Genomic DNA, 24354 nt, shown 5'->3' on the forward strand with positions numbered 1-24354 from the left:
TCATTTCTGGGCTAGCTGTCTATACAAGTTTAGAGTCATAAGCATAATTTCAGGATCTCCACTTTTTATGTCAAGAGCTTGCAGGAAACAGCTCAGTGCCTCTTGTAGTTTTCCATTGTCCTTCAGATTCTTCCCTCTGTCCACCAAGGTACTGTAATTACCTGAGGGGGCAGAGAAACTCTGATCGATAGGGACGCTTTCCTGGGTGCAGTACTCCAGCTGCTCACCTGACTGAAGCTCTGCATCACCAGTGGATTCCTCCTGAGATGAGTCAGTCTCATCTTCAGACTGCGTACCCTCTGTATGGAAGGACTCTCCAGTTGAATTAAGTGTTTCTCCAGCAGGTTCTTCTTCAGGCTCAGCAGACTCCCCACTACACTCTTCTGCTTCTTCTTCTGCAAAGCCTTCTTGCTCCTCATCGCTGTTTTCTTCTTCATCTGTGCTTCCCATGATTTCACCAATATCCTCAACCTCATCCACCACCTTGTTGATGAGAGATCTCCTGGAAGCTGTAGACCTGTTGCTGCTGTTAGTTAATTTGGGAGAAAAGATGGCTTTTGCTATACTTCTGTCATCCTTAGGAGTAGATGCGCTAATTCCTTCTATAAATTGATGCAGAGGGCTGTTCAGGGGAGAGGACCTTTTATCAAACTGCTCTTCCTCCAGGTTCATAACAAAACAGTCCTCGTCCTCACTATCTGAAACAATCCTTCTCTTGTGCTTCTTTCTACCTGAAACGAGGATGGCGCTGCCTTCCTCTGATGCTTCACTCCCTTGCAAAGAATTATTTGGATCTTCTTCAGCTGTGTGACAGGGGTTTCCAGAGTTGCCATTCTCACTTAAGCAGGTTTTTGCTGGTGATTTACACAGACTTTCTGCTTTTAGTTGGAAGTCCTCATCTTCTGGGTGCTCCATTGATCTCTCCCCATTTGAGGCATCCTGCAATCCACCTTCAGACTCTTCCAGGACCAGATTGAAGTCAACTTGATCCTGGAGAGAAGGCACAGACATATCCTCCAAACTGGTTTCCACCACATGATACTTCTGGACCTCAGCATGGACTTCTGGTAAAACATCTGATAAATCTGGTGGTGGGGCAGACAAAGCTTGCTCAGAAACATCATTCTTCTCTGTCTCTGAGACAGCAAATGAGTCAAGTGCCTGATCTGCCATTTCTGTATCTCGTAACCTTTTGAGATCATCAGCCATAACAGATTGGTTAGAAGAATGCTGAGAAGGCTCAGACAGGCCATTCCCAGCCTCAGTCAAGCTATCAGAATTTATGTGATAAAGAGAACATCGTTTCTGTTTAAGAATTTGAGTCTCTTTATCAAGTGGACCAAGTCCAGGTGATAGTGGTACACTGTTTAAATCCAGATTTTGTTCAGATTCTTGTATATTGGGCTGTTCCACTTTCTTGCTGCTAGTAACTAGCTCTAAGTCCATACCAGATGTCTCTTGTGCCAGTTTCTCTTCACCTAACTCAATAGTCAGATTTGTCATCTTAGAGCTGACATCAAGAACCTGGACTTCCATGTCCTCTGTAAGATCAATAACTTTGTCATTTTCACCTTTATCAGCTGCTGGCGGTGAAACAAAGTTATTGATATTGTTCAACCCAGGAGATCTCTTCTTTGACTGGGAAGCCAGTTCTGGTGGTCTTGACCACGTCTCCTCAGCAGCATTTCGGATCCCTTCCATCCTCACATCTCTAAGCTGAGACTCTAACTGAACCAGCTCGTGGGCCTTCTGTACCCTCTGTCGGATGTACTGATGGGCTTCCTCACTCTCAGCCTGCTCCTCGTGGGTCACTTCCCTTGTAAATATTAAGTCATGATCGGATATGCCAAACATTTCCAGAGAGTGCAAATAAGCAATGTGCTCATCCAGCTGCACATCGGTCTGTCTTTGGGTGGCATGCAAAGACTGCAGCTGGATCTGAGTTGTGGATGTTCGTGTATCTTCTAATGTGAAAAGCTCCCTTAGTTCCTGTTTGGAGAAATACCTGAATGGGTTCTTTTTGTCACCTGTAGTCTGTCTGATTAATGAATCCTTAAATACTTGCCGCCTATATATTTTCTCTTCCACTGTACCACAGGTAATTAGCCTGTAAATCACCACGTTCTCTTTCTGCCCAATCCTATAAGCTCTATCTACAGCCTGCGCATCTGTAGCTGGATTCCAGCTGGGATCAAAGATCACCACTCGGTTGGCTGCTGTTAAGGTGATACCAACGCCACCAACCTGTGTCGTCAGCAGAAACACAGAGTAGTCTCTGTTACTCTGGAAGGCACTGATGCGCTTCTCCCGTTCTGTTAGGTGGGTCACTGTTCCATCAATGCGCATGATCTTAAATCGTCTGCTAGACAAAACTCGCTCGATGATATCCAGCATTTTCCTCGACTGTGAGAACACCAGCGTTCGGTGCCCCTCCTCCCGCAGTCTCTCTAAGAGTCCTAAAAGAAATAGCATTTTCCCAGACTCCTGGATCAGGGTCTCATCAGACAGATGATCTATTTTGTTGGCACCTGAAAGTACAGCTGCTTCACTCCCGTGATCCTGCTCCAAGTGCTCCTGTCCATCTAAGTCCAGCTGGGTACATGCTCTTGCAGACAGAAGCCTGGGATGGTCACACAGCTTCTTCAGGACAGTCAGCTCAGCCAAAGGTGATCGGGTTGTCGTCAGCAATTCTTTCACGTGATCTAGACAGAGAAAGTTCCTGTAGATTTTTTCCTGCACTGGTGCCAAGTACACCCACACAACAAAGTCATTTTTCCTAGTAAGAGATGGCATGACAGGGGCACTAGGCTCATGTGGATCCTCAGGAAGAGGAGTGTCTGATTTCTCAGTGTGATTTTTTTTAATATCATCTTTAGTCCTTCTGAGGAAATACGGCTTTATAATTGTCATTAGGTTCTCAGATATCTTAAGTCCCAGCGCTTTCTCGCCTGCAGTTGCATCCTTCTCCCTGGCCCTAGTAATAGGATTCTCATACTCCATTCTAAACGTTTTGGCTGTTCCTAAGAGAGAACCCTGGCATGCAAAGTCAAACAAGGACCACATTTCCTGCAGGTTGTTCTGCAGTGGCGTGCCTGTGAGGAGGAGACGATGCTTGGCAGGAATTGCATACACACACTTTGTTGTTTTGTTAGACGGGCACTTGATTTTGTGTGCTTCGTCAAGGATGATGTAGTCCCAGATAAAGTCCTGCCCGTGGCAGCTGGCAAGTTGCTTCCAGTTGTTAACGAGCATCTGGTAGCTTGTGATGACAATGCCATTCTTCCTCTGGATCTTCTCCAGGTTCCTGGTGCGCTCTGTCTTGCTCGTGCCATGGAACTCCTTGACACGCAGACCAGGGGTCCAGCGAGCAAACTCCGCCAGCCAGCTGCTGATCAGGGTGGTGGGCATGATGAGCAGGACGTGCCGGATGAGCTCACTGTCAAACATGCCTGAGAGGAAGGCGATGATCTGGATGGTCTTCCCCAGGCCCATATCATCAGCCAGGATCCCTCCAGGTCGACCCTCCCGGTGCAGGCGGTACAGGAAGGCAACTCCCTCCCGCTGGTGCTGGAAGAGCTTCCCGTGCATCTCCCCGTAGAGCAGCAGGCCGCTGCCGCACACATCCACAAAGTTGTCGTCATCGTCTTCCTCCTCTGCCGTGGCCGCCAGCTCTGCCAACGCTGCCTCCAGTCGTTGCATGCGGCCCCGCAGCTTCTCACTGGGGCGGATGGCGGCCGCCTGCAGGAACAGCTGCAGGGCCAGCTCCAGGTCCCCGCTGCCTGCTGCCTCCTTGGCGTCGATCACCAGCCTGCAGGAGCGCAGTTAGCACTGAGGCTGAGCCCCAGCCCACTCCTGCCCACAGCCCGCAGTCCCCCAGCATCCCCGTAACCCTTCACAGAATCACAGACTCATAGGGGTTGGAAAGGACCTCCGGAGATCATCAAGTCCAACCCCCTGCCAAAGCAGTTCCCTACAGCAAGTCACACAAGTAGGTGTCCAGGCAGGTCTTGAACATCTCCAGAGAAGGAGACTCCACCACCTCCCTGGGCAGCCTGTTCCAGCGCTGTCACCTCACCATACAGAAGTTCTTGCGCACATTGGTGCAGAATTTCCTATGCTGCAGTTTCTGTCCGCTTCCCCTCATCCTGTCTCCACACACTGCTGAAAACAGCCCAGCCTCGCCGCTCTGCCCCCCGCACCTCAGATATTTACAGACCTGGATCAGGTCCCCTCTCAGTCCTCTTTTCTCCAGGCTGAACAGACCCGGTTCACTCAGCCTTTCTCCATAGCAGAGATGCTCCAGGCTCCTCACCATCTTTGTGGCCCTCCGCTGGACTCTTTCCAAGAGGTCCCTGTACTGGGGAGCCCAGAACTGGACGCAGTGCTCCAGATGAGGCCTTACCAGGGCGCAGTAGAAGGGGAGGATCACCTCCCTCGACCTCCTGGCCACGCTCTTTTTAATGCTCCCCAGACCTCTGGGCCCTGCAGGCCCCTATAACTTCTAGTTCTCCAGTCCCAGTAACCCCCTAAGTCCCCATCGCCCTCGCTCCCCGCCCCCTGCAGCCCCTCCCCGCGCTCACCGCCGGTACCGCTCCTCCTCGCTGTCCGCCATGACGCCGCGCCGCCGCCCCGCGTTTCAAACCTGACCCTTCCCGCCCTGCCCCGCACAGGAGAGCCGCGCTCGGCCAATCAGCGCCCGGGGGCGGGGCCGGGGACCGAAAGCTCCCCGCGGTGCGCGCCGAACGGTCCTCCCGCCGCAAGGGGGCGATGTTGCTCGGAGAGCCGCTCTCCGCCGGAGGGGCGGTGCGGGGTCGCCGGGAGACGGAGGCGCCGCCGCCGCCATGGAGCCGCCCGCCGCGGCCTGGGGCCTCGCCGAACGCACCGGGAGTCGCCCGGGGCCGGCGGGGAGGGGCCGGCCGGGCGGGGGGCGGTGCCGGCGGGGAGGGCAGGCGGCGGCGCGGGGTCTGCTCGGAGCTGAGGTGCGGGCGGGGCGACGGGAGCCGTGCGCGCTGAGCTTGGCCCAGCGGGGCGGCCGATACGGGTGAGTGCGGGGCGGCGGCGGGGCGGGACTGGGACCGAGCGGAGCCGTCCTGTTGTCTGTCGGTGTCTGACTGTCCTGTCCGGTGTGCAGGGCTGGCCGGGGCAGGACGGCGTCCCTCGGGCGGTGGCGGTGCTGCTCCCGGCAGCGCTCATTGCTGCGCTATCGGCCGTGTGTCCGGGAAGGAGCCGGCCCGGCGATTTTACACGGCTTCGCTCTGTCTGCAGGGTCCTTATCCACTCACAAGAGAGAGAAAACTCGGAGCCGGATTACATTCCCATCAACGGCCGCTTTAAGTGCGTGCAAGGTACGGCCTCCTGCAGCGAGCTCTCTCGTGGCAGCCGGAATCCACTGCCGTTCGCTGGCAAAAACGAAATTTCGTGGTTTTTTTGACCTCAGCCTCTGTGCAGACTGCGTGCTTCCACCAGAAGTAAAACTTGTGGTTTACGGGCTCCTGTGCCTTCCACACCTGAGCGGGGCCGCCTTGTCTCAGCAAACCTGCAGGGACCGTTCAAAAGCTCCCTAAGCTGCCAGCTCCAAAGAGCTGCACGTGGAGTAGGAAATAACTCGAGGTGTTGTCTAGGAGGAACTTAAATAGCAGTGGATGCCCTTTGGGGAAATGCTTGTTTATTTTAGTTTATAACCTTCTGTGTAATTTGGTGTAGTTCTGGCCATCATTTTTGCTGTGTAAGATAAGCTCTCGGGTTCATTGCCAGACTGGTGTTTCACAAAGGCCCCGTGCCTGGCCAGATATGTGAGAGCTCTGAATGTTAGCAGTCTCCTCTGTGACATTCTGATTGTCCGAGCTGTCCACATGTGCCGTTCTTTCTGCTGGAGCTGGTATTAGTAGCAGAGAGGTTTCTTCCTTTCCTAGGACTCCTTTGGCTAGAAGCAGGCAATGTGCTTTTTTGACTGTGTGCTTCCCACGGTGTTCAAGGTGAAGTCTCAGTGCTTTTTCTTTTCTCTTCCAGAGGCAGAAGAAACTCTGCTGATTGATATAGCTACAAACAGTAAGTATTATAACTATGGACAGTTGTGTGTTAAGCTCCTTCCAGGAAACTGTGCCCTGTTTTGGGTGCTGATGAGTGCTGCTTTTACTTGCCTCCGTACGTAGTGTTGTTGGACCAGGCTGGAGTTGTATTTTGTCAAGTGTTTTCTGGCTTTTATAGGCATCCGGTTGTCCAAATAAAAGTGTTGGCAATTGGTTAAACTTTAACTTCTTAAATCTCTTCTCAAGGCCCTGAATTGGCTTCAGAACCATTCTCATTTCCCTTCCATTTCTTTGACCTGACCCCTGGTTACTATCTGCCTTTTAACACCGTGCATATGACAGCTCTCCCTACTCACTCATTCTGCTTTCCCTTTCAGTGCTTTCTTACTACTTTTAGAGCTCTTCTCTGTGAGATAGCAGTGGGGAAAAGGTTTCCTAAAAACAGGAAAATGTGACTGGTGCTATCCCAAGTGGGATAAGCTCTGAAGTGCTGTGAAACTTGGTTGGGTGCAAATTGCCATCGGAAGGAGTAGCTGGATGTTGCCTTCCCTTGCAGAGCTCACAGGATATGTAGTAATTCTACTGGCTCTGAGGGTGTAACATCTGTCAAGCAGGCTTGACTGTGAGTTTGTGTTTATGTCTGAAGCAGGCTGCAAGATCCGGATACAAGGTGACAAGACAGCTGAGAGGCTCTTTGAAATCCCTGATGAGGAGCATTGCCTGGGGTTCCTCGCAGAAGTGCAGAGCATACAGGAAGGTAAGCAGAGCTGTCACTGTAATCCTGAAACCCTCAGGCCACCAGCAGTACCTGATAGGGCTCACTCTGTTTCCAGCTCAGTTAAAGGACTCTCTGCCTGGACATAAGGACTCAGACAGCTGGCATCAGATGGAGAAAAACCTCCCAAGTCTATTGCAGGCCTCTTCTCCAGGTATTGAAGTGGCTGTCACCTTTGCACGCTCTGTGGTGTGTGCAGAACTGGGCCCTTGGTGGCAAGGATGCTGCATTTGACACTGCCTTCTGACCCATTTCCTTTGCTCACCATATCCCATGCAAAACAAAATATCTTCATCCTCTGATTCTGTTGCCCTGGATTGTTTGTTTCTTCTTGAGTGCTGGCTCCTCTCAGTGCCTTGTTTTGCCTTGACCCTGTCCCTCACTCTCTGTGTTACCAGAGCTGATGTATTGCTGTTATCGTTTGCTCTTTCAATTCCCGAGGAGCTACATTCCTTCCTTTCTTTGTTCTGAGCTGCATTAAATTGTGCTTGGCTTTTTCTTTACAGGAGCTCTGGGGTTTGAGGACGACTTCAATGCTCTAAGCCTAGAGAAGAAGAGAAACATGCAAAACCACCAAGCAGGCTCTCGCCGGGACCCCCCACCTCCTCCTGTGCCTCCAAGTAGGCAGTAAGTAGCATGGTGAATCTCTTCCCTTTTTTCTTTCTCTTCCTCGACAGCAGGACCAGTTTTAATTCTGCTCTTGCTTCCTTCTGAGGTTTCACCGAGAGAGAGAAGGGACATCAAGAGACCAGCCAAAAGTAACCGACACCATGCGCAAAATGTTTTTACCCAGCAACCAATCGGGACAAAGAGAAGGCCTCATCAAACACGTGCTTGGAAAGAGAGAGAAGGAATATGTCAACCTTGAGAACTTCAGGTTAGAGCTGTGACCAGGCAACACCGCGCAGAGAGAGTGACAGGACTTTGTAAGCCCTTCTGTGAGCTCAAATCCAGGCCAGGTTTGAAATCTGGCAGCTGCTGATGCGTTGCCAGCTTGGGTGGCTAAACGGGGATTTGTGCAGACTGAAAGGGAAAGAAATGTCTGCAGTACAGCTTCTCCTTTGGCGTCATTTTCTTTATGAGTGTCAGATCTCTGGACCTTCAAGTAAGACTGAAAGCAATTGGCAGAAGGAGAAAAAAAGGGAGCTGTCCCACAGCACAGCCTTAGCATCATCCCACACAACGTGATTTTAACAGAGCCAGATGTTTGCTGGCCCCAGTAAAATGTCTTTGTTTTTGTAGCATTCTGCAAAATTGGTGTCACTGAAGATGAGCCAGGCTAAGGAATATTTTCAGTTACCCCATAGTTGGCATTACCGTTTGCACGGATTGCTCATGTGTTCCCTTCTCCCAGCCTGGATGCTGTTCTGTGTGCACTGGAAATACTGGGCTGGTGCACTGGTTATTGTGTTTTCTTACAGTTCAACTGCTTTTGTATTGTAGATTTTTTGTGGGAACGTGGAATGTGAACGGACAGTCTCCAGACAGTGGCTTGGAACCCTGGCTGGCATGTGACACAGAGCCTCCCGACTTCTACTGCATTGGGTGAGAAGCAATTGCCTTGTATTTACTTATGGTGCCAGGTTTGTGCTTGGTACTGGTGTACTGTGCTTATCTGAAGCTCCTGTCGTGCTCTCAGAGGTTCCACAAAGCTGAGCTATGTGTAAAGGAGAATTGCCCTTTGGTTGAGGTGGGCTATCAAGTTAAACGAGGGTTTACTGTGGTGTAGCAGAAGAGATTTTACTTGAGGTGTCTGCAGAGCTCCCTGGCTGTCCTCAATCAGAAGTCATACTTCCAGCAGAGAGGAGTTTCCTGGGCTGTATTGCAGTAGTGTCTCAGGCACTGCTGCTGCTTTAGGAAGAGAGAATGAGGTTTTTCTACCAAGAAGAGATATTCATGAAGGTTTCACGTTGGACCTTCCTGTAGCAAGAGAGTGATCTGTAGCACATTCCATTTCTGCTAAGTTGGCTTGGTTTTAGATTCCAGGAGCTGGACCTCAGCACGGAGGCTTTTTTCTACTTTGATTCTGCAAAGGAGCAGGAATGGCTGGCTGCTGTGGAGAGGTCCCTGCACCCTCAGGCTAAGTATAAGAAAGTGAGTTCTGTTGGGTGGTACGGGGGTTTGTCAGGGTTGGAATTACTGGAAGGAGCATAGGAATGGGTTTCCCCTTTTCTCACTTGACCCACAAAGCAGACTGGAGGAATGAAGGCTGTTGCTTAGCATGTGTCTATCAGTCTGTGTGTCAGATATGCTGAACTGAGTCTGGAAGGTCTACTCATCCTGCTGTTGTAGGGGAATGTTGCACTTTGAAGCAGAAATTAGTAAAGATAGAGATGAAAGCAGCTATAAAATAAGAGGCAGATTTCAAGGAATTAATATGCTCAATAAAACCATAGCAGCAGGTTCAAGTTCCTTCTCTGTGTTACTTTCTCACCATTGTACAGAAACAAGGTGTGTCTTGAGCTGTTAAACGAAATGAATAGTTTCTCCCTGAAGGAATGGAATAATTTGTGAGGAGGAATGTTCTGCAGGCTGCTACCTTGAGGCAGAATTGCTTCAGCTGTGGCACCTGCTCCTCGCTCTGCTTGCTTTGAAACAAGCCATTGTTTTTCATCTCTCTGTTGGAAACTGTTTTGCATGAGCTGCTTTCCCCTCCTTGTTGGCCCTGTGTTCGCTGTCACACCCCTATGCTGCTTGTTCTGGGTTGAGCTCAGAGCCGTGGGTTGTAGGTAACAGCAGGAGAATGGAATACCTCACTGAACTGAAGTTTGTGGTGAAGGAGCCAGGGATCACGATGGGAACTGCAGAGGGGCTGATGTGCTTCTGCCTTTGTGTTACATGAGTAACGCAGGCAAACTTCTTCCACCCTTGCAAGGGGGGGAGGGTTTGTCTGCAGGCAGAGAGCAGTGACTGAAACCATAGATAAGCCTTTGTGGTTGCAGGCAAATGTCACTCCTGTGGAGAGTGCTGAGTTTTCTGGCTCTTCCCATTTATTTCTGTGGTTTCAGCTTCTTCTTTCACTAAGCTTAATCCCAGCACATCTTAACGCCTCTCAAGTGAGCATGCAGGCTGTGCTCAGGCTGAAGGCCTCAGCATTGGCTTTCAAGGTGATGACGCAGGGCTTGTTTGGAGGGTTCAGGGAGGCTGTGGGTCACAAAGTGCCCAGAGAATCATTGGCAGACCTGTGATCCGTGCTGGGGTGTGCACATCAGCACTGTGTTAACACCTGTGAGTTTAGCTCTGCAGCTGGGAAGAACTTCTTGGCTCCAGAAAGAAACTCTTTGCATCAGAGAAAAAAAAACTGCTGTGCATTTGTGAAGTTTCTGTTACCTCGCAAGACAGCAGTGTTTTGTGGGGAAACACCACAGTGGGAAATGTGGTAAGCTCAGCACTGCTGATGGCTGTTGGGAGATGATGGGTCGTCTTCCAGAAGCTAACTTTGGGACAGGAGAATCCTTGGGTGCTGTTGCAAGCGTGGATTGAGTACAAAACATAATGAGGGACTGAGAGGGACGGAGAAGTCAGGCAGAGCACAGAGCAGGCAAACTGGGCACTGCCCTTCTGGAAATTTAGGATTGCTTTTATCTTTGCAGGTGCAAATGGTCCGTTTGGTGGGGATGATGCTGCTTGTGTTCGCTAGGAAGGATCAGCTGAGCAACATCAGGGAGGTGGTGACAGAGTCTGTGGGCACCGGAATCATCGGAAAGATGGTGAGTCACCAAGGCCAGTCTATTGCTTCCGTGTACCCACGCAAGAAATGGCACAGTCCGATCCCGTTCTCATCTCCGTGCCATCCCTGTGTTCTCCCTGGTGCCCTGTGTGTGTGATCTCCTCTATCCTCTGCTCCCTGTCCTGCCCAGGGCAACAAGGGCGGCGTGGCGGTGCGCTTCGTGTTCCACAACACCACCTTCTGCATTGTCAACTCCCACCTGGCCGCTCACGTGGAGGACTTTGAGCGCCGCAATCAGGACTACAAGGACATCTGTGCCCGGATGAGCTTTGTCACCCCTGATGGGACTCTACCTCAGCACAACATCATGAAACACGAGTGAGTTTGGCTGCCTTCCTTTCTCGAAGCGGTGTTAAATAATAGAGATCGAGCCAAAATCACAGCAACGAGAGGTTTTGCTCTGTTTTTTGACTTAATTAACAGTGTAATTAAAAATGCCAAGGCACCTGGTGCGCTGTAGCACCTGCAGCCAAGCTGCCAGGTCACCTTTCTCTGCAGTCACTCGGGCACTCTGTCTGTAATGGCATTTTCCTCACATATAATGTTCTCATTTCAAACAGCATTTCTGAGTCAGTGGCTGAGCATTACAGGGCTCGAAAATGTGGTGGGTTGTATTGTGATGGTAAGTGGAGTGTGGATATGGGAAGAAAAGGGATAGCAGGATGGGCAGAGTTTGTGCTTTTTAGACTTCTTGTGTTTAATGAGCGTTTACAGTGAGGTGGCATACAGGCATTGCTTGATTTTTTTGTTGTTGTTATGGTGCTGTATGATCCAAACCAAGCCCCATCACGTGTACAGCAAAGCATATAAATTAACCTTTCATAAACCTGCTACAAACTAACGATAGTTCTGTAGTTAATTATTAAGCCATTAAAAATGTCACGCGTTAGATTGTCCTTGATAATTCTCTAATGGAAAAGTTGAGGTTTGGTTATAGGCAGGAAGAGCTTTGGTACTAAAGGGAGGGTTAGATTTTAATCCTGGAATGAAACCTTTACGGGCTAAAGAGAGAATATCAGCAGGATGTAGGTCTGTTTGGAAACCCAGAGAGGAGCAGAGTAAGAACAGGTACTGATGAGATAGAAACGTTCTAGAGATCATAAGATTAAAGGGAGCATACCCATGCTTTTGCAAATGGTGCATCAGCCAGTGTGTGCTGGGTGGGTGATAAGGTGGGGTTCTGAGCTGAAAGAAAGGCAGTGGGAAACCAGCTGGTAAAACCTGGGATGACACAGGCTGCAAGCGTGCAGATGCATGCAGGTAAGCCCATGTAACTGGTCAGCAAGCAGGAGAGAGTTCTGTAGTTGTCACAGTCTGTATGCAGGAGAAGTCTGAGTGCCAGGGGGACTTTGTGTAGCTTGGGAGGATTTGAAGCCTTGGTGGGACCCGTGGGTTTTGCTTCGTTTGAGATTTGGTGGGGGTCTCAAGGCTATTTTCAGCCTGAGGCAAACTCTTTAATGTTTCTCATTAAACCGAGTCTTCAGTCTCATGTGAGGTTCCAAAGGTGATGCTGTAAAGGACCAACAGGAGGGCTGGGACAGATGCCACTAGAAATTTCTACTCTCAAGTTCAGTCTTCCAGGTCTCTGTTGTCTTCTGTGTGTTTCAGTGTTAATCACCAGCAGCCAATTCTATCCACCCCTTCTTCCCTGTGTGGTTTACAATACTGACTGCTGCCTCTTCTTTTCCGTGTTTGTTTTCAGTGTTGTCATCTGGCTGGGAGACTTGAACTACAGGCTTTGTATCCCTGATGCCAACGAAGTGAAAAGCCTTATCAGTAAGAACGAGCTTCAGAAGTTGTTGATGTACGACCAGGTCGGTGAACTCCACCTTTGTTTGCTCCATACTTGTGTGAAGTCATCTTGGCTCACGTTGTGCTTGTGTTTGGGAGGAGCTGGCAGGCTCTCTGCAATAAGTGCCTGTAGGCAGTGATGCTAGAGCATAGACAGAGCTCTGAGTGTCTTGGTGACATCAGCCCCCCGAAACAAACCAGCTTGTAGGCAATGCTGGGCTTAGCTGTGACTCAGGCAATTGCTATGGAAGTGTCTTTGAGTCTCGCTGCAAGATTTTTCTTGTAAGGACATGCTGTAAGCTGGAACACGGGAGTTTGTAACAGCAACAACAGCTGCTGTAGTCAAGTGTCCTGGAAAAGGTATTGATTTAGAGACCATGACTTGGCAGCTCACAGTTTGACCTAAATTCTGTGCTGTGGTCTTCCCCACTTAGTGTTTCTTTGCAGCATGCTGGAATGCAAGACAGCACCAGATGTGTCTTTAAGATGAAGGATTGTACCTCTGAAATGTGAACGAATGTAGTGGCGTCTCTGACCCACAGTTTAACAGTAAATCTGATTGTTTCTGTTCTGTAGCTCATTTGTGCTGTACTACAGAGCTTCAGGCAGCAAACAGCTGCAGCTTAGATTTTTTGTGAGGACCAAATCTGGGAAGCTTTGCAGCAGAGTAAAAGAGGAGAGGGAGGCAGTGTCAGGTTGTCATCTGAGCACAGTTCTGGATGCTTTTGATAAGCAAATGACAGTGAAATATTAATGATGGGGATGCTTAAGCCTGAAAACTGATGAAGGCATTTAGCACAAGTGGAACAATTAATATTTCTCTGCGTGGTTTGGTGAGCAGCACTGTGCCTGGTTGTGTTCAGTCTGTTTGGAAAACACCCCACTGTGTGTTGAGTCTCGACCTTTGCTGAAGGTGTAACATCTGAGAGGCAGCTTTGGGGATGTCCCTGGTAAATCCTGTGCTCACAAGTTGCAGTTGCTCTGTCTGCAGTTCTGTTCTCTGACTGCTGGGGGGGGGGGGGGGGTTGTTTGGGGCGCTTTGGTTTGGGGTTTGTTTTTGTTCATCTGGCTTTTTGTTTTGGTTTGATTTTGGAAAATGATCTTTTTCTGCTTCTAGCTGAACATCCAACGTATTCATAAGAAAGCATTTGCAGATTTCATCGAGGGAGAGATTAAGTTCATCCCCACATATAAATATGACTCCAAAACAGATCGCTGGGATTCCAGGTAAACTTATTGCTAATGGACATTTTCTTGCAAAAAGTGATTTCCTGCTTCTTAAAGGTAGAAATGCCTCTCAGTGTTACTTTGGTGGCTAGAGGGCACAGGCAAGCTGTGCTCCTTTGTTTTCCCTACCACTTTGAATAGGCACATCCTGTGCACACTGAGCAAATGTGTGCCTTAACCCTCAGTTGTTGTGATTTCAATACATGAAGGGAGGTAAACTGAGCTCACAGATGCCTGTGCACTGGAAGGGTTTTTATTGCTATCAGAGACAAACAGCATAAAAGGAGGTGGAGAGGAAGAAATGCTCTCTGTGAGTCATGCTGTCCCCTGACTTGCACACCCCCAGGGATGGCTACCTTGGCATAGCAGCAGGGGTTCCTCCTGTTGCTGTCTGCTTCGTGCCTCCCATGGACATTTGTGTATCTGCTGCAGAAACTTGCTGTGACTTGAGAAACTCTCAAGAAGGTGTTCTGAACCATACAGCAATCAGATTTTACTCTGCCTGTGTTTATGAACCAACGCTGCAGTTAATCTGGAGAAGGAAAACCCAGGATTCAGACTTTGTAACATAATAGTAATAGCTGAGTAGGCTTTTCCTAATGGAAACGGCGGGTGGTGGATCAAGCAATAATGTGCAGAAGGGCAGCAGAAGAAACTAGAGCAGTTTAGGACCTGCTGCACGTGGACTCAGACTGTGGAAACAGTGCTGTTTGTGGTCATAGTTTCCTGATGCTGGAAGGGATTTTAGCTACCGTAGAGGGAAGGGGAAGAAAGCAGAAGAAATCCCATAACATCCCAGCCATGGGAAGTGTGGGAGTTCATTCCATCACTGCTGCTGTGCTCATTGGTGGTAGGGGTGGGGGGAGCTGCCTGGCCAGGAAGAGGAACAGCTTTGGACGTTGGTTAGAACTGTTGGATTCCCTTGTTAACCTGAGTTTTCCTTGTAGTGGAAAGTGTCGTGTGCCAGCGTGGTGTGACAGAATCCTCTGGAGGGGTGGGAACATCAACCAGCTCCACTATCGCAGCCATATGGACCTGAAGACCAGTGACCACAAGCCAGTCAGCGCGCTTTTCCACATTGGGGTAAGGCCTCCTTTCTTCTGTGGAAGAGCAGGACATCCGTGTTGTCTCTCATTCCTTCAGCAGGTGGTCTTGTAGCCAAGGCACAGCTGTGAACGCTGTGACAAGAGGACAGAGAAAAGAAAAAGTGAAGTGTGTCACACCACTTGGTAGGGGTGCTGCTACTTGGCAGCCGTGCCAGCCTCTGCAGAGCAAACGGCAGCTGTGGTGTTCATGTGGCTGCTGTGTAGCCCAGGTGTGTAGTGCTGGGGCAGTGTTATACCAAAGTGCTGCAGTGTTTGCTGTCCTTTACCCTGCAGATGTAGGTATGTAATAGGGAGGAAAGCAGTCTTGCTGGCTGCTTTAATGCTGCTTATCTTCTGGGCTATAGACTGAAGAGCGATGAGTAGTGCTGTGAGATGTTACTGCTGTCCTACAGAGATCACCCCCAGCAGTGTGACCCGTCACCCAGAAACACTCCCAAAAGAGTTCTTGTGAAGCTGATCAGAAGCTTAGCTGGGCATTTTCTGATTTTCCACAGGTAAAGGTTGTGGATGAGCAGAGATACCGAAAGGTGTTTGAAGATATCGTCCGCATGATGGACAGAATGGAGAATGACTTTCTTCCTTCGCTGGAGCTGAGCAGGAGAGAAGTGAGGATGAAATCCAAATCACTGCCCACTTCCCAAACACGTCAGCTTCAGAAGTGCTAGATTTGATTCACCAAACTGAATTGTAGGAAATTTGTCTGCTACTGTGTGATCAGAAGTGAGATTAGAAGGAACATCTTCCCACCGTCACCTGGTGTAGGGAACCTGCTTTGGCAGGGGGGTTGGACTTGATGATCTCTGGAGGTCCCTTCCAACCCCTACAATTCTGTGATTCAATTCTGTGATTCCCTTGCCTTCATGACAGATCTTCCCTTAGAAGTTCTGCATTGTGTGGGCTCGTGGGTTGCCATGATGGAAGGGTGACTGTCTGTGTGTTCTGTCATTGCCACTAACGTGATCTGTGTCCTCTGCTCTCATTGCAGTTTCACTTTGAGAACGTGAAGTTCCGGCAGCTGCAGAAGCAGAAGTTCCAGATAACCAACAATGGACAGGTTCCCTGTCACTTCTCCTTCATCCCAAAGCTCAGTGACAAGCAGTACTGTAAGCCCTGGCTTCGGGCTGAGCCTTGTGGAGGTTACCTGGAGCCAAGTGAGTTTTGCTGCTGTCGTAGCACGTTGGTGCAGATTGGCATCCCATCTCTGCTCAGTCCTTCCCTTCTTTCCTGGGTCTCACCCTTCCCACCATCATCCTTGTTTGTCTGCTCTGTTTTGTGGCCATTGGCCCTGCTGTGTCTTTCTTTGTCACTGTGAGGAGTGCGTCTCTGTTGATGAGAGCTGCTGCTTGTTGCAGATGAGAGCGTGGACATCTCCTTGGACGTGTATGTCAGTAAGGACTCCGTAACCCTGCTGAACTCAGGCGAGGATAAAATTGAGGATATTCTCGTCCTTCACTTGGACAGAGGGAAGGACTATTTCCTCACCATCAGTGGCAGCTACCTGCCCAGCTGCTTTGGCACCTCTCTGGAGGCCCTGTGCCGAATGAGACAACCCATCCGGGAAGTTCCAGTCACCAAACTCATTGACCTGGTAAGCTGCATTATTCCTGGAGCACAGGCTGCTGTCAGTGAGCATGTTGTATTTACCCTGCGGTTCTCTTAGCAGGGAGAGAACATATTCCCTTCTAAAAGCAGGAGTAATGCCTTCTGCTTGGGTCAGCTGTGCTGCCTCTAAGCTGATTTACTTCTTCCAGAGTGTGAGATTGTTGTTTGTGATTTCCTTCCACCACCAATGCCTTTTGGTAGCCCATACTTTATCTGCAGTTTCTTTGACTAAACACTCCATGGCGTTGAGACAGAGCAGTGATCCCATCTCCCTGCGTGTGCACTGCTGCCTGTTGGTGCTGGCATGCTCAGATTGAGTGGCACTGAGGTGCCATAAGCAGTGTGACTGAAATACTCTGCATAAATACCAGCATGGAGGGCTACAGGATCCATTTCCTTCTGGGCTGCTGTGGTATTTGCATTGCTTACGGAGAGGAACAGGCAGGAGTGGGACCGAAGAAAGGAACTTGGTGCTGTTCAGTATGCTGATGGCTACAGCTCAGCAAATGGCTGGTCCTGCAGCCTCTCCAGTCACTTCCTGTCACACTAACCACTGTGAGCAAGCTCTTCTGCAGTGCAGAGATAACTCTTAACTCCAAATTTCACCAGTCCCTAGTATGTTAATATACATACTTCCAAAACCACTTTTATGCCTACAAGATGTTTGTGCCCTCATCATCTTTTGCCTTTTTGGTACCTTGGGGCTGTTTCTGGGTTTCCATCCTGTTTTGGGGGCATTCATTCTTGTTTTCAGCCTGCTTTCATTCCTGTTTTCTTATGGCCTTTCCTGGCCTCGCTTCGACACAGTTTCACAGTTGCTGAGTTTTAGTCCCCTTACCCATTCCTGTTCAGGCAGGAAGGCCATTTGTCTTCTGTTCACATGAACAGTTAGGCCAGTTCTTTTGGTCTCTCTGATGTGCTACAGCTGTCCTCTCTTCTCATACTTTACAGTCTTGTCCTTCCATTTATTTCTTTGTCTGATGAGCTGCTGCTTACTCACATCTGTAGATCTGACAGCTTCCACTCCTGCTGGCTTAAGCTCCTTTCTCTTCCCTTTAGTAGCTGTCCTACCCTTGCTGACTCTTCCAGTTCCCTCCCTTTCTAGTAAACATCCACTTTTCTCATTGGCCCAACATGCAGAAAGACCACTTGTTACACTAGAATTATGTTTTTTGTAATCACAAGATTAGGCTAAGAAGAATCCAGGTGACAAGATTCAGGTTTGTAGGTTTTTTGCCTCCTCAACTGTAGCAACTAATCCAGGCCTCAAGCTCCTCAGGCTGTTCAGGATTCAGCTGTTTATCATCCTCCTTGTTTTAGAAATGTGTCAGACTTGGTCTGGAGCATTTTGTCAGTCTTGGTGACTTCCTTAGCTTCTCAGTGCTCACTGCTGACTGCTTGCTTGATGGATAGGAATCAGGCCTGGCCTTTCTGTCCTCTTGGATACACACTATTGCTTTTCTGTCTGAGTAACTGTTCTTTGACACCTCTTCAGCTTCCATTACCTCTAGATTTCTTTCTTGTGTTATTCAGAGAGAAGTACAGGAAGCAAAACAACCAGAGAAGAGCAAAACATGAAAGCACTCTGTCCCAGTATCTGTGGGAGAGCAGCAGTCTCTTCAGTCAGTGAGGTCACTTTGACTGCAGTACTTCAGCTGGAACTTGGAAAGCAGGCTGAAGGAATAAAATGTGTCACAGCCCAAAGCCAAGTGTAGTCACTTAGATTATAAAGCTAGTGTCACGTTAGAGCTATTTCAGGCCTGCTGTCTTTGATCATACCTGTGAGTTGAGAAATTCCTGGAGACAGGAAAAGACGAGCGCTTTCTACAAGGGAGAGCAGTGAGTGTGTTAACCCTGCACAGCCCAGGGCTGTTCTGGTGCAGTTACACCTATTTAGCAAATGTTTGGACCGTGCAGAGAAGGCAGTGTGTTTGTTTATGAAGCATGCTCTCTCTTGCACTTACATGGTGTGAAGGCTTCACTGCATCAAGCATTTTGCTTGGCCTGGCAAAACTGATTTGGAATTTGGGAGATTTGGAGCTCAGTGAGGGTGTGAGAGCAGTCTGGTGCAGGATAGCAAAGTGCAGGTGGGAGTGTTTGGAAATGATTCTCCTGCTTTTCTCAGCAGAAGCTGCAGCCACCTGAGCATCCTGCTTTTGGAATTTCAGTATTAACCTCTCTTCATCTCGTTTTTTTCCCTTGGGGTCCTACTGTAGGCTTTAAGAAGCCTCTTGAAAAGTCTTTTTCGGGTGTGTGTTATTATCATGGAGCCAGTGGTGCTGAATGGCCCAGGAAGGAGAGGCAAGGAGCAGGACAGGCAGGCAGGGAGGTGGCAGTGAAGCCATTGCCATGCCTCACCCACCCACCAAAGAAGCCATGCTTCTGTGCAGTGTGGCTCTGCTGTCCTGAGCCTGTGACTGCAGTCGCTCCCCCGGTGCCTTGGAAGAAGAACCTGTGCTGTTTCATCTTTGGAGCCAAGTGCTCTCTGCAGGGGCTGCCCTGTCCCAGTTGTGTTCGAACACAGCGAGCCTCCAAAGGAAGCAGGCGCAGCACAGGTGACAGGGGAGCAAAGGGGCTGCTCCCCCCAGGCTTGTCCTGCACCTTGGCTGCTGTAGCTTTGTGTCTAGCTCAGCCCTTGAATTGTTTGCTTGCTCCTAACCTGAGAGGTCGATCTGCCAAAATTTAGCTTGCTTCCTCTCATGCTCTTCGCTGAGCAGTGTCTTAAGCAGCCAGCCAGCATGGCACTGTCGAGCAGACACTGTGTTGGCTGAGGGATTGGACATGCAGCCTGGAGGGGCTTTGGCATGCTCCTCAGTGCAGTGTGCTAATGCTATTAGGTTGAGACAGACGAGCAGCCTGGGGTTTTGAGCACAAACACTCGTTTCCCTGACTATACACAAAGCTGCTTAGGGGGCCTGCTAGCTCCACAGCTGCCACACACTCAAAAATACAGATTTAGCCTGATGTCTGTTTTCTCTCTGGCCTGGTCGCAGGGCAGGATGGCTGAAATAATACAGGGACATCTATTTCCAACAGGGCAGATTCAAAAAAGGGAACTTCTTGCTGGCAGAGATTTCTCATCTGCCTGTGGCTCAGCAGTGAGCAGCGCTGCTGCCAGGCTGCTTTGAGGAGTATGCAGAAATCCTGGTGAAGCCGTGCATCATGTGAGCAGGATTTCTGCTAACTGACAGGCAAATCTCCCCACTGTAGGTTTAGCTTTGGCCATGTCAGCAAGACGTGTGAAGGAGCTGCCGTTCGGTGGGTTCTCCTAATGCCTACTGTGTGTCTGCTTAATTTGAGATCACGTTCTCTCTCTTAATGATACTTTTTCCTCTCTTTCCCACTGCTCTCAGGGAGAAGACAGCTTCTTAGAAAAGGTAACGCAATCAATTGCTGGGAAAGTCTGCTTCTTGGTGACTTGTTTGTAAAGAATGAGAGTTGGTTTTCTGCTGGAGAGGGGAGGGGAGGTGGGAGCAGAGGGAGTGCTTTTTCCAGCAAAGCCTCTTAGCTCAGCCGTGGGCCCAGAATAGAAGAGAGCACATAGGAGCACAAAGTGACCCCACAGAAAGATGGGGCCAGCCCAACTGAGCTGCTTAAACCTCACCAAATGTGCTATGGGCAAAACCAACCAACCAAAGCACCTCCTGATCCAGGCAGCAGTGGTGAATGCTTCCGGCAAAGACTGGCGAGCTGTCACACTGTGAATTAGCTCTGACCACACGTACGAGATGGATTCACCACAGCAGCCTTACCAGATGTGGGGAAAGGGCTGAACTAATCGACTGCAATCTTCTGTTCTTTCCATCTTGACGTGCCCTCCTGCAGGAGGCAGATGTTCCTCTGCTTCCTCCAGCGGCAGCTTGAGCTGCCGCTCCTTCCTAGCAGCAGGGAAGGGAGGATTTGGGTGCCTCCTGGGAGCATCCTTTTGCAGAGCATCTTGCTTCCTGCGGATTGGAGGCGGAGATGCCTTCTGTTCCTCGCACACGGCAGGAGAGGGCGCTCGGTGCCCAGCCGATGCTCAAGGACAGCCCGAGCCTCCTGTGCCTGTGCTCCAGCAGCTGGGGAGGGCTCTGCAGCGCTCAGGAGGGCAGCCTGGCAGAGCGTGTGCTGCTCTGCTGCTCGGCCCCAGCGCTACGATGCCCTGCAGTGGGGACTTCTTTGGTGAAGAGCCTTTAGCTCTCAAGGAAGGTCCACAGCTCTTGGCTTTTTTCTCTTAAAAGGAAGTAGTGAGTAATGTGCTTGCTTAACTGCTTCTGAAGCTTCCCTGTGTGTGCTTGGATGGGTGAGGTAGGTGTGCAGCCATGACCCAGCAGGGTGAAACCGAGTGGTGTGCAGGGCAAACCTGTGCTGTGCTGTGTGTCAAAGGTGGCTAGTGCCTGTGTTGCTGGGGCTCGAATCAGGGCCATGCAAACCCAGCCCAAACTGGCTGTGGGTGATTGTGTGCACTGCACAGGGACAGAGATCACAGTTGTCATGGAAGCTAGCAGCAAAAATGAAGTGCTTTATGTTGGGCTTGTGGTGCTCCTCTGCTGGTGTCCTTCAGATGCGTTCCTGCTTGTGTTGGTCTCTTCTGGCTGGTTTTGCTGATTGTGCTTTGGGAGAGCAGCGTGTGGTATTTCCTTGTGAGCACACGGGATCATGAGCAATCATAAAGTGAGAATAAAATGAAGCAAGAAAATCTTGTTAAAGATGGGTGTATGGAGATTTGTAAGCAGTTGAGCTCCTCAGCAGCCTCGCGTGAGTACAGCAGGAAAACATGAGAGTGGTGTCAGTGTAGCCTGTGTTCAGCAGGCGCCTTTCTTTAGGAAAATCAGGAAACACTTCAGAAAACCGAGCTGTTTGAGAGTCACTTGTCATCAGAGTACGCCGGAGCCAGTAAAGACACGTCCTTGACTGGACATCCAGAGAGCAGCTGAGCTTAAACTAAAACATGGAAGCTAATGCACCAGCAGGACTCGTTATGCTGTGATCCTCTGATGATGGTGGGAGCGATGGCTTGGACAGGTCATCTTGTCCTCTGAGAGCTGCTGGCTCTGGGGACTGTCATCTGCTGGTTCGTGACGGCCAGCAGGTTGTTGTGTGGGGTGGTGGGAGGGAGTGGGGCAGGGTTCTGATGTCTCTGTGCTGCAGGAGGTGGACCGGGTGAGTCCTGGGTTCTGCTGCTTCCCTCCTCCAGGCTTTCTTTACCAAGACCCTTCTGGAGAGACTGGAGTTTCCCTGTAACCTTGTGTGCTCTTTGCCACCAGGAGAAGTCTGTGCTGCAGATCGGCTTCCTGAACAGTGAGGATGCAAGCGAGATGCCACTGCAGATGCCAAAGGAGATCTGGCTCTTGGTGGACCACCTGTACAAGCATGCTTGCCACCAGGTGAGGGAGAGGGCTTCTGCCTGCAGTGGGAAGCTTTTGAGAGCTTGGTGACTCGGTTCATCATGGCACCTGCAGATCAGCTCCAGTTTGGTGTTTTTAAAGCTTTTCCCCTCTGCTTGAGGTGCTGCCTGGGTACCAGTTCTCACCCTGCCCTCACTGTGTGCCTCAGCTTCCATGAGGAAGGTGACTTTTTCTCATCTCTGTGCTGACACCACTGTCTTTGGCAGGAGGATCTGTTTCAGACTCCAGGCATGCAAGAGGAGCTGCAGCAGATCATTGACTGCCTGGACACCAGTATCCCTGAGACAATCCGTATCCTTGCTGCACATGGCATTCCCAGGAGCCTGCTGGATCTCAGTTCTGCTGTGAAATCTCCCTTGGGAGAGCTTTTGTGGTAGGATCCCATTGGAAGGTCTGGCTCTGCTCTGCACCCAGAGGTGCCCTCTGGCTAGTACAGCTGCAGGGAAGCTGCTGTGAGGCTGTGCCGAGAGCAGGAACTGGCAGTTGGGTTCTGGGGAACGTGGCCTGGGGAAGGGGCTGCTGGAACAGAGGGTCTCGGGGGTGGGCAAATGCAGGGTGCATGTAACAGCATTTTGTGTGGTTGGGGGAGAGCAGAGAGGGAAGGCTGTGGTGTTGGGGAGCAATTAGGCAGGGCTCCGGTGCAGCCTGCAGGGAGGAAGCAGCAGCTGAGCAGACAGGAAAGCAGAGAGGCAGGGGGGTGATCCGTCCGCTCTGTGTGCCCCTTGACTGCCTCTGCCCAGCGGGCAGCAACCACTCTGTGGCTGAAGCACTCCTCATCTTCCTGGAGGCTCTGCCGGAGCCGGTGATCTGCTATGAGCTGTATCAGAGGTGCCTCGACTGTTCTCATGACAGCCGGCTCTGCCGACAGGTGAGGAGACTTCCCTGCTGCTCTGGCTCGGTGCTGAGGCTCACTGTGTTCCTATGGGCTGGCGTGGAGCTTTGGGAGGTGTGCTCTGGGGAGTTCATGGTGTGAATGCAGTGAGCTGGGTGCTCTGGCTGTGCTCTCCTGTCAGAAGGCTGTCGCTGCCATCCCAGGGAAGCTGGGGGCTTCCAAAGAGACCCCCAGTGTGCACAGTGTCACCCTGAGCGCATGAGGAGTGGCCCCAGGGATTGAAACAACCTCCCCTGATCTCAAGGGCTTAAGCACCTGCAGAGCACCACCGTTCCTGTGCTTCCTCTAAGGACTGTGACAGCTACTCCTAGAAGCAGCTGCTGGGGCCACGAGCAAAGCTAGGCATGTCCTCAGGCAGAGGAAGAAATCAGGCATGTTTCAGAGCTGGCCTCAGGAAGCCTCTCGTCCTGGTCTTCGTGCTGCTGCACGCAACTGGATCCCAGCAGAAGATGAGAGGGAAGGAGCCTCAGGGCAGTGTCAGGTTTTATCTGGTGCTGTGGTTCTCCTAGAGGGAGAGTTAGGCAGGAGCTGAAGCGGTGCCATCAGCCATGGGTTGCAGCTGGTGGCTCACTGGTTGTGCAGCAGAAGGGGAATGCTGTCTGCCTGCAGTCCAGCCCTGCACAGCTCGGCCTGGCTGGAGCAAGGTGCGCAGTGTCTGTTTTGTTTGCAGGTGATTTCTCAGCTGCCTCGCTGCCATCGCAGTGTGTTTCGGTACCTGATTTCGTTCCTCCGAGAGCTGCTCAAATACTCTGAAGACAACAATGTCAGTGCTACCATGATCGGTAAGGCTGTCATCTCTGCCTTCTCCCTGGAGCACATCCCCTTCTTGGCACCTCTCAGGTCTCCGTTCCTGATCTGTAACTTTGCCTCTGCAGCCACCTTGTTCACCAGCCTCCTCCTGCGGCCTCCCCCCAATCTGATGACCAAGCAGACCCAGCAGGACCGCCAGCGTGCCATCAACTTCCTTTATGGTTTCTTGCTTGCCGGGGAGGAGGAGTGACTCCTGCCTCTTGCCAAACTGGGCCCCGTGCCGCTGGTGGCTCCTGAAGGGCAGAAGGCTCTAAGCTACTCCAAGTGCCGTGTTTACAGTTGCAAGGGAAGCGTTGTGCCCTCCTTCCCGCTGCTGTACCCCACACTGCAGAGGACCTGCGCACTCATTGCACTGCCATCCATGACGGGAGCTTCCTGCTTTCTCCCCCGGATCCGGCTGGATCTGCTGATAGCTGAGCACGCTGCCAGCAGCCGTTCCTTAGTGTCACCAGTTCCCTGCACCGCGCTTCTCTCTCCTTGTCACCCCCTGGAGTTGTTGCAGGGAAGGGTGGAGACTGCTGGTGCTGTTGTCCCTGCGGTGCTGGTGGGAGCTCTGTGCTGTTACAGGTGTTGGGCACGTGCCACCCTCGGCCATGCAGCAGACTCAACCCAACACACCGTCACTGTGCTATGAAAGGACTGTGCCAGGAGGGTTATCTGGGCGCGTGGCCTCCTCCCTTCCCTCCATTAGTGCAGTATCCTCTTTCCTGCTTCCCTGTCTGTGGGTAAGGCTTTGTCATTCTTGGCCCCTGCTGTGGCCCCTGGGTTTCTGGCACCAGAGTGCTGCCTGCTCTCCCCTCTCCGTTCCCTTGTGCCCTGGCTTCCTTCTGAGCCAGTGGTGCTGGTGGCTGGGTGGAGGAGCCTGCATCAAGCAGCACTGTGGGTTGCACGTGGTTTCTCTGAGGCATGGCACAGAGCAGGACCCAGCTCCTGACCCTGCCTGAGGAAGCTGGGGGTGCGGGCAATGTTGGGTGCCTTCCTGTCCTGAGGGGGAGAGGGTGAGGG

The 24354-nt window shown here is 50.9% G+C and overlaps 2 protein-coding genes across 2 annotated transcripts; one reads left to right on the plus strand and one right to left on the minus strand.

Annotated features, from left to right (window-relative positions):
* Positions 1–4612, minus strand: ERCC6L (ERCC excision repair 6 like, spindle assembly checkpoint helicase; the record flags this gene model as incomplete). The annotated part of the gene is made up of 2 exons (XM_079541721.1): positions 1–3808; positions 4581–4612. 2 exons carry the CDS (start codon positions 4610–4612, stop codon positions 1–3), a joined length of 3840 nt encoding a protein of 1279 aa, XP_079397847.1.
* Positions 4613–4841: 229 nt separating this feature from the next.
* On the plus strand, positions 4842–23539 carry OCRL (OCRL inositol polyphosphate-5-phosphatase; the record flags this gene model as incomplete). Its single annotated transcript, XM_079542013.1, has 23 exons — positions 4842–5041; positions 5266–5345; positions 6010–6048; positions 6676–6786; positions 6863–6958; positions 7311–7431; positions 7520–7681; positions 8248–8349; positions 8784–8898; positions 10398–10514; positions 10665–10852; positions 12237–12348; positions 13443–13552; positions 14500–14635; positions 15153–15263; positions 15644–15809; positions 16011–16246; positions 19614–19637; positions 21507–21626; positions 21854–21938; positions 22388–22515; positions 23210–23321; positions 23415–23539. 23 exons carry the CDS (start codon positions 4842–4844, stop codon positions 23537–23539), a joined length of 2796 nt encoding a protein of 931 aa, XP_079398139.1.
* Between the last annotated feature and the right edge of the window lie 815 nt (positions 23540–24354).

This window comes from Tetrao urogallus (genome assembly GCF_951394365.1).
Source record: "Tetrao urogallus genome assembly, chromosome: 13".
NCBI classification, from domain to species: Eukaryota; Metazoa; Chordata; class Aves; order Galliformes; family Phasianidae; genus Tetrao; species Tetrao urogallus.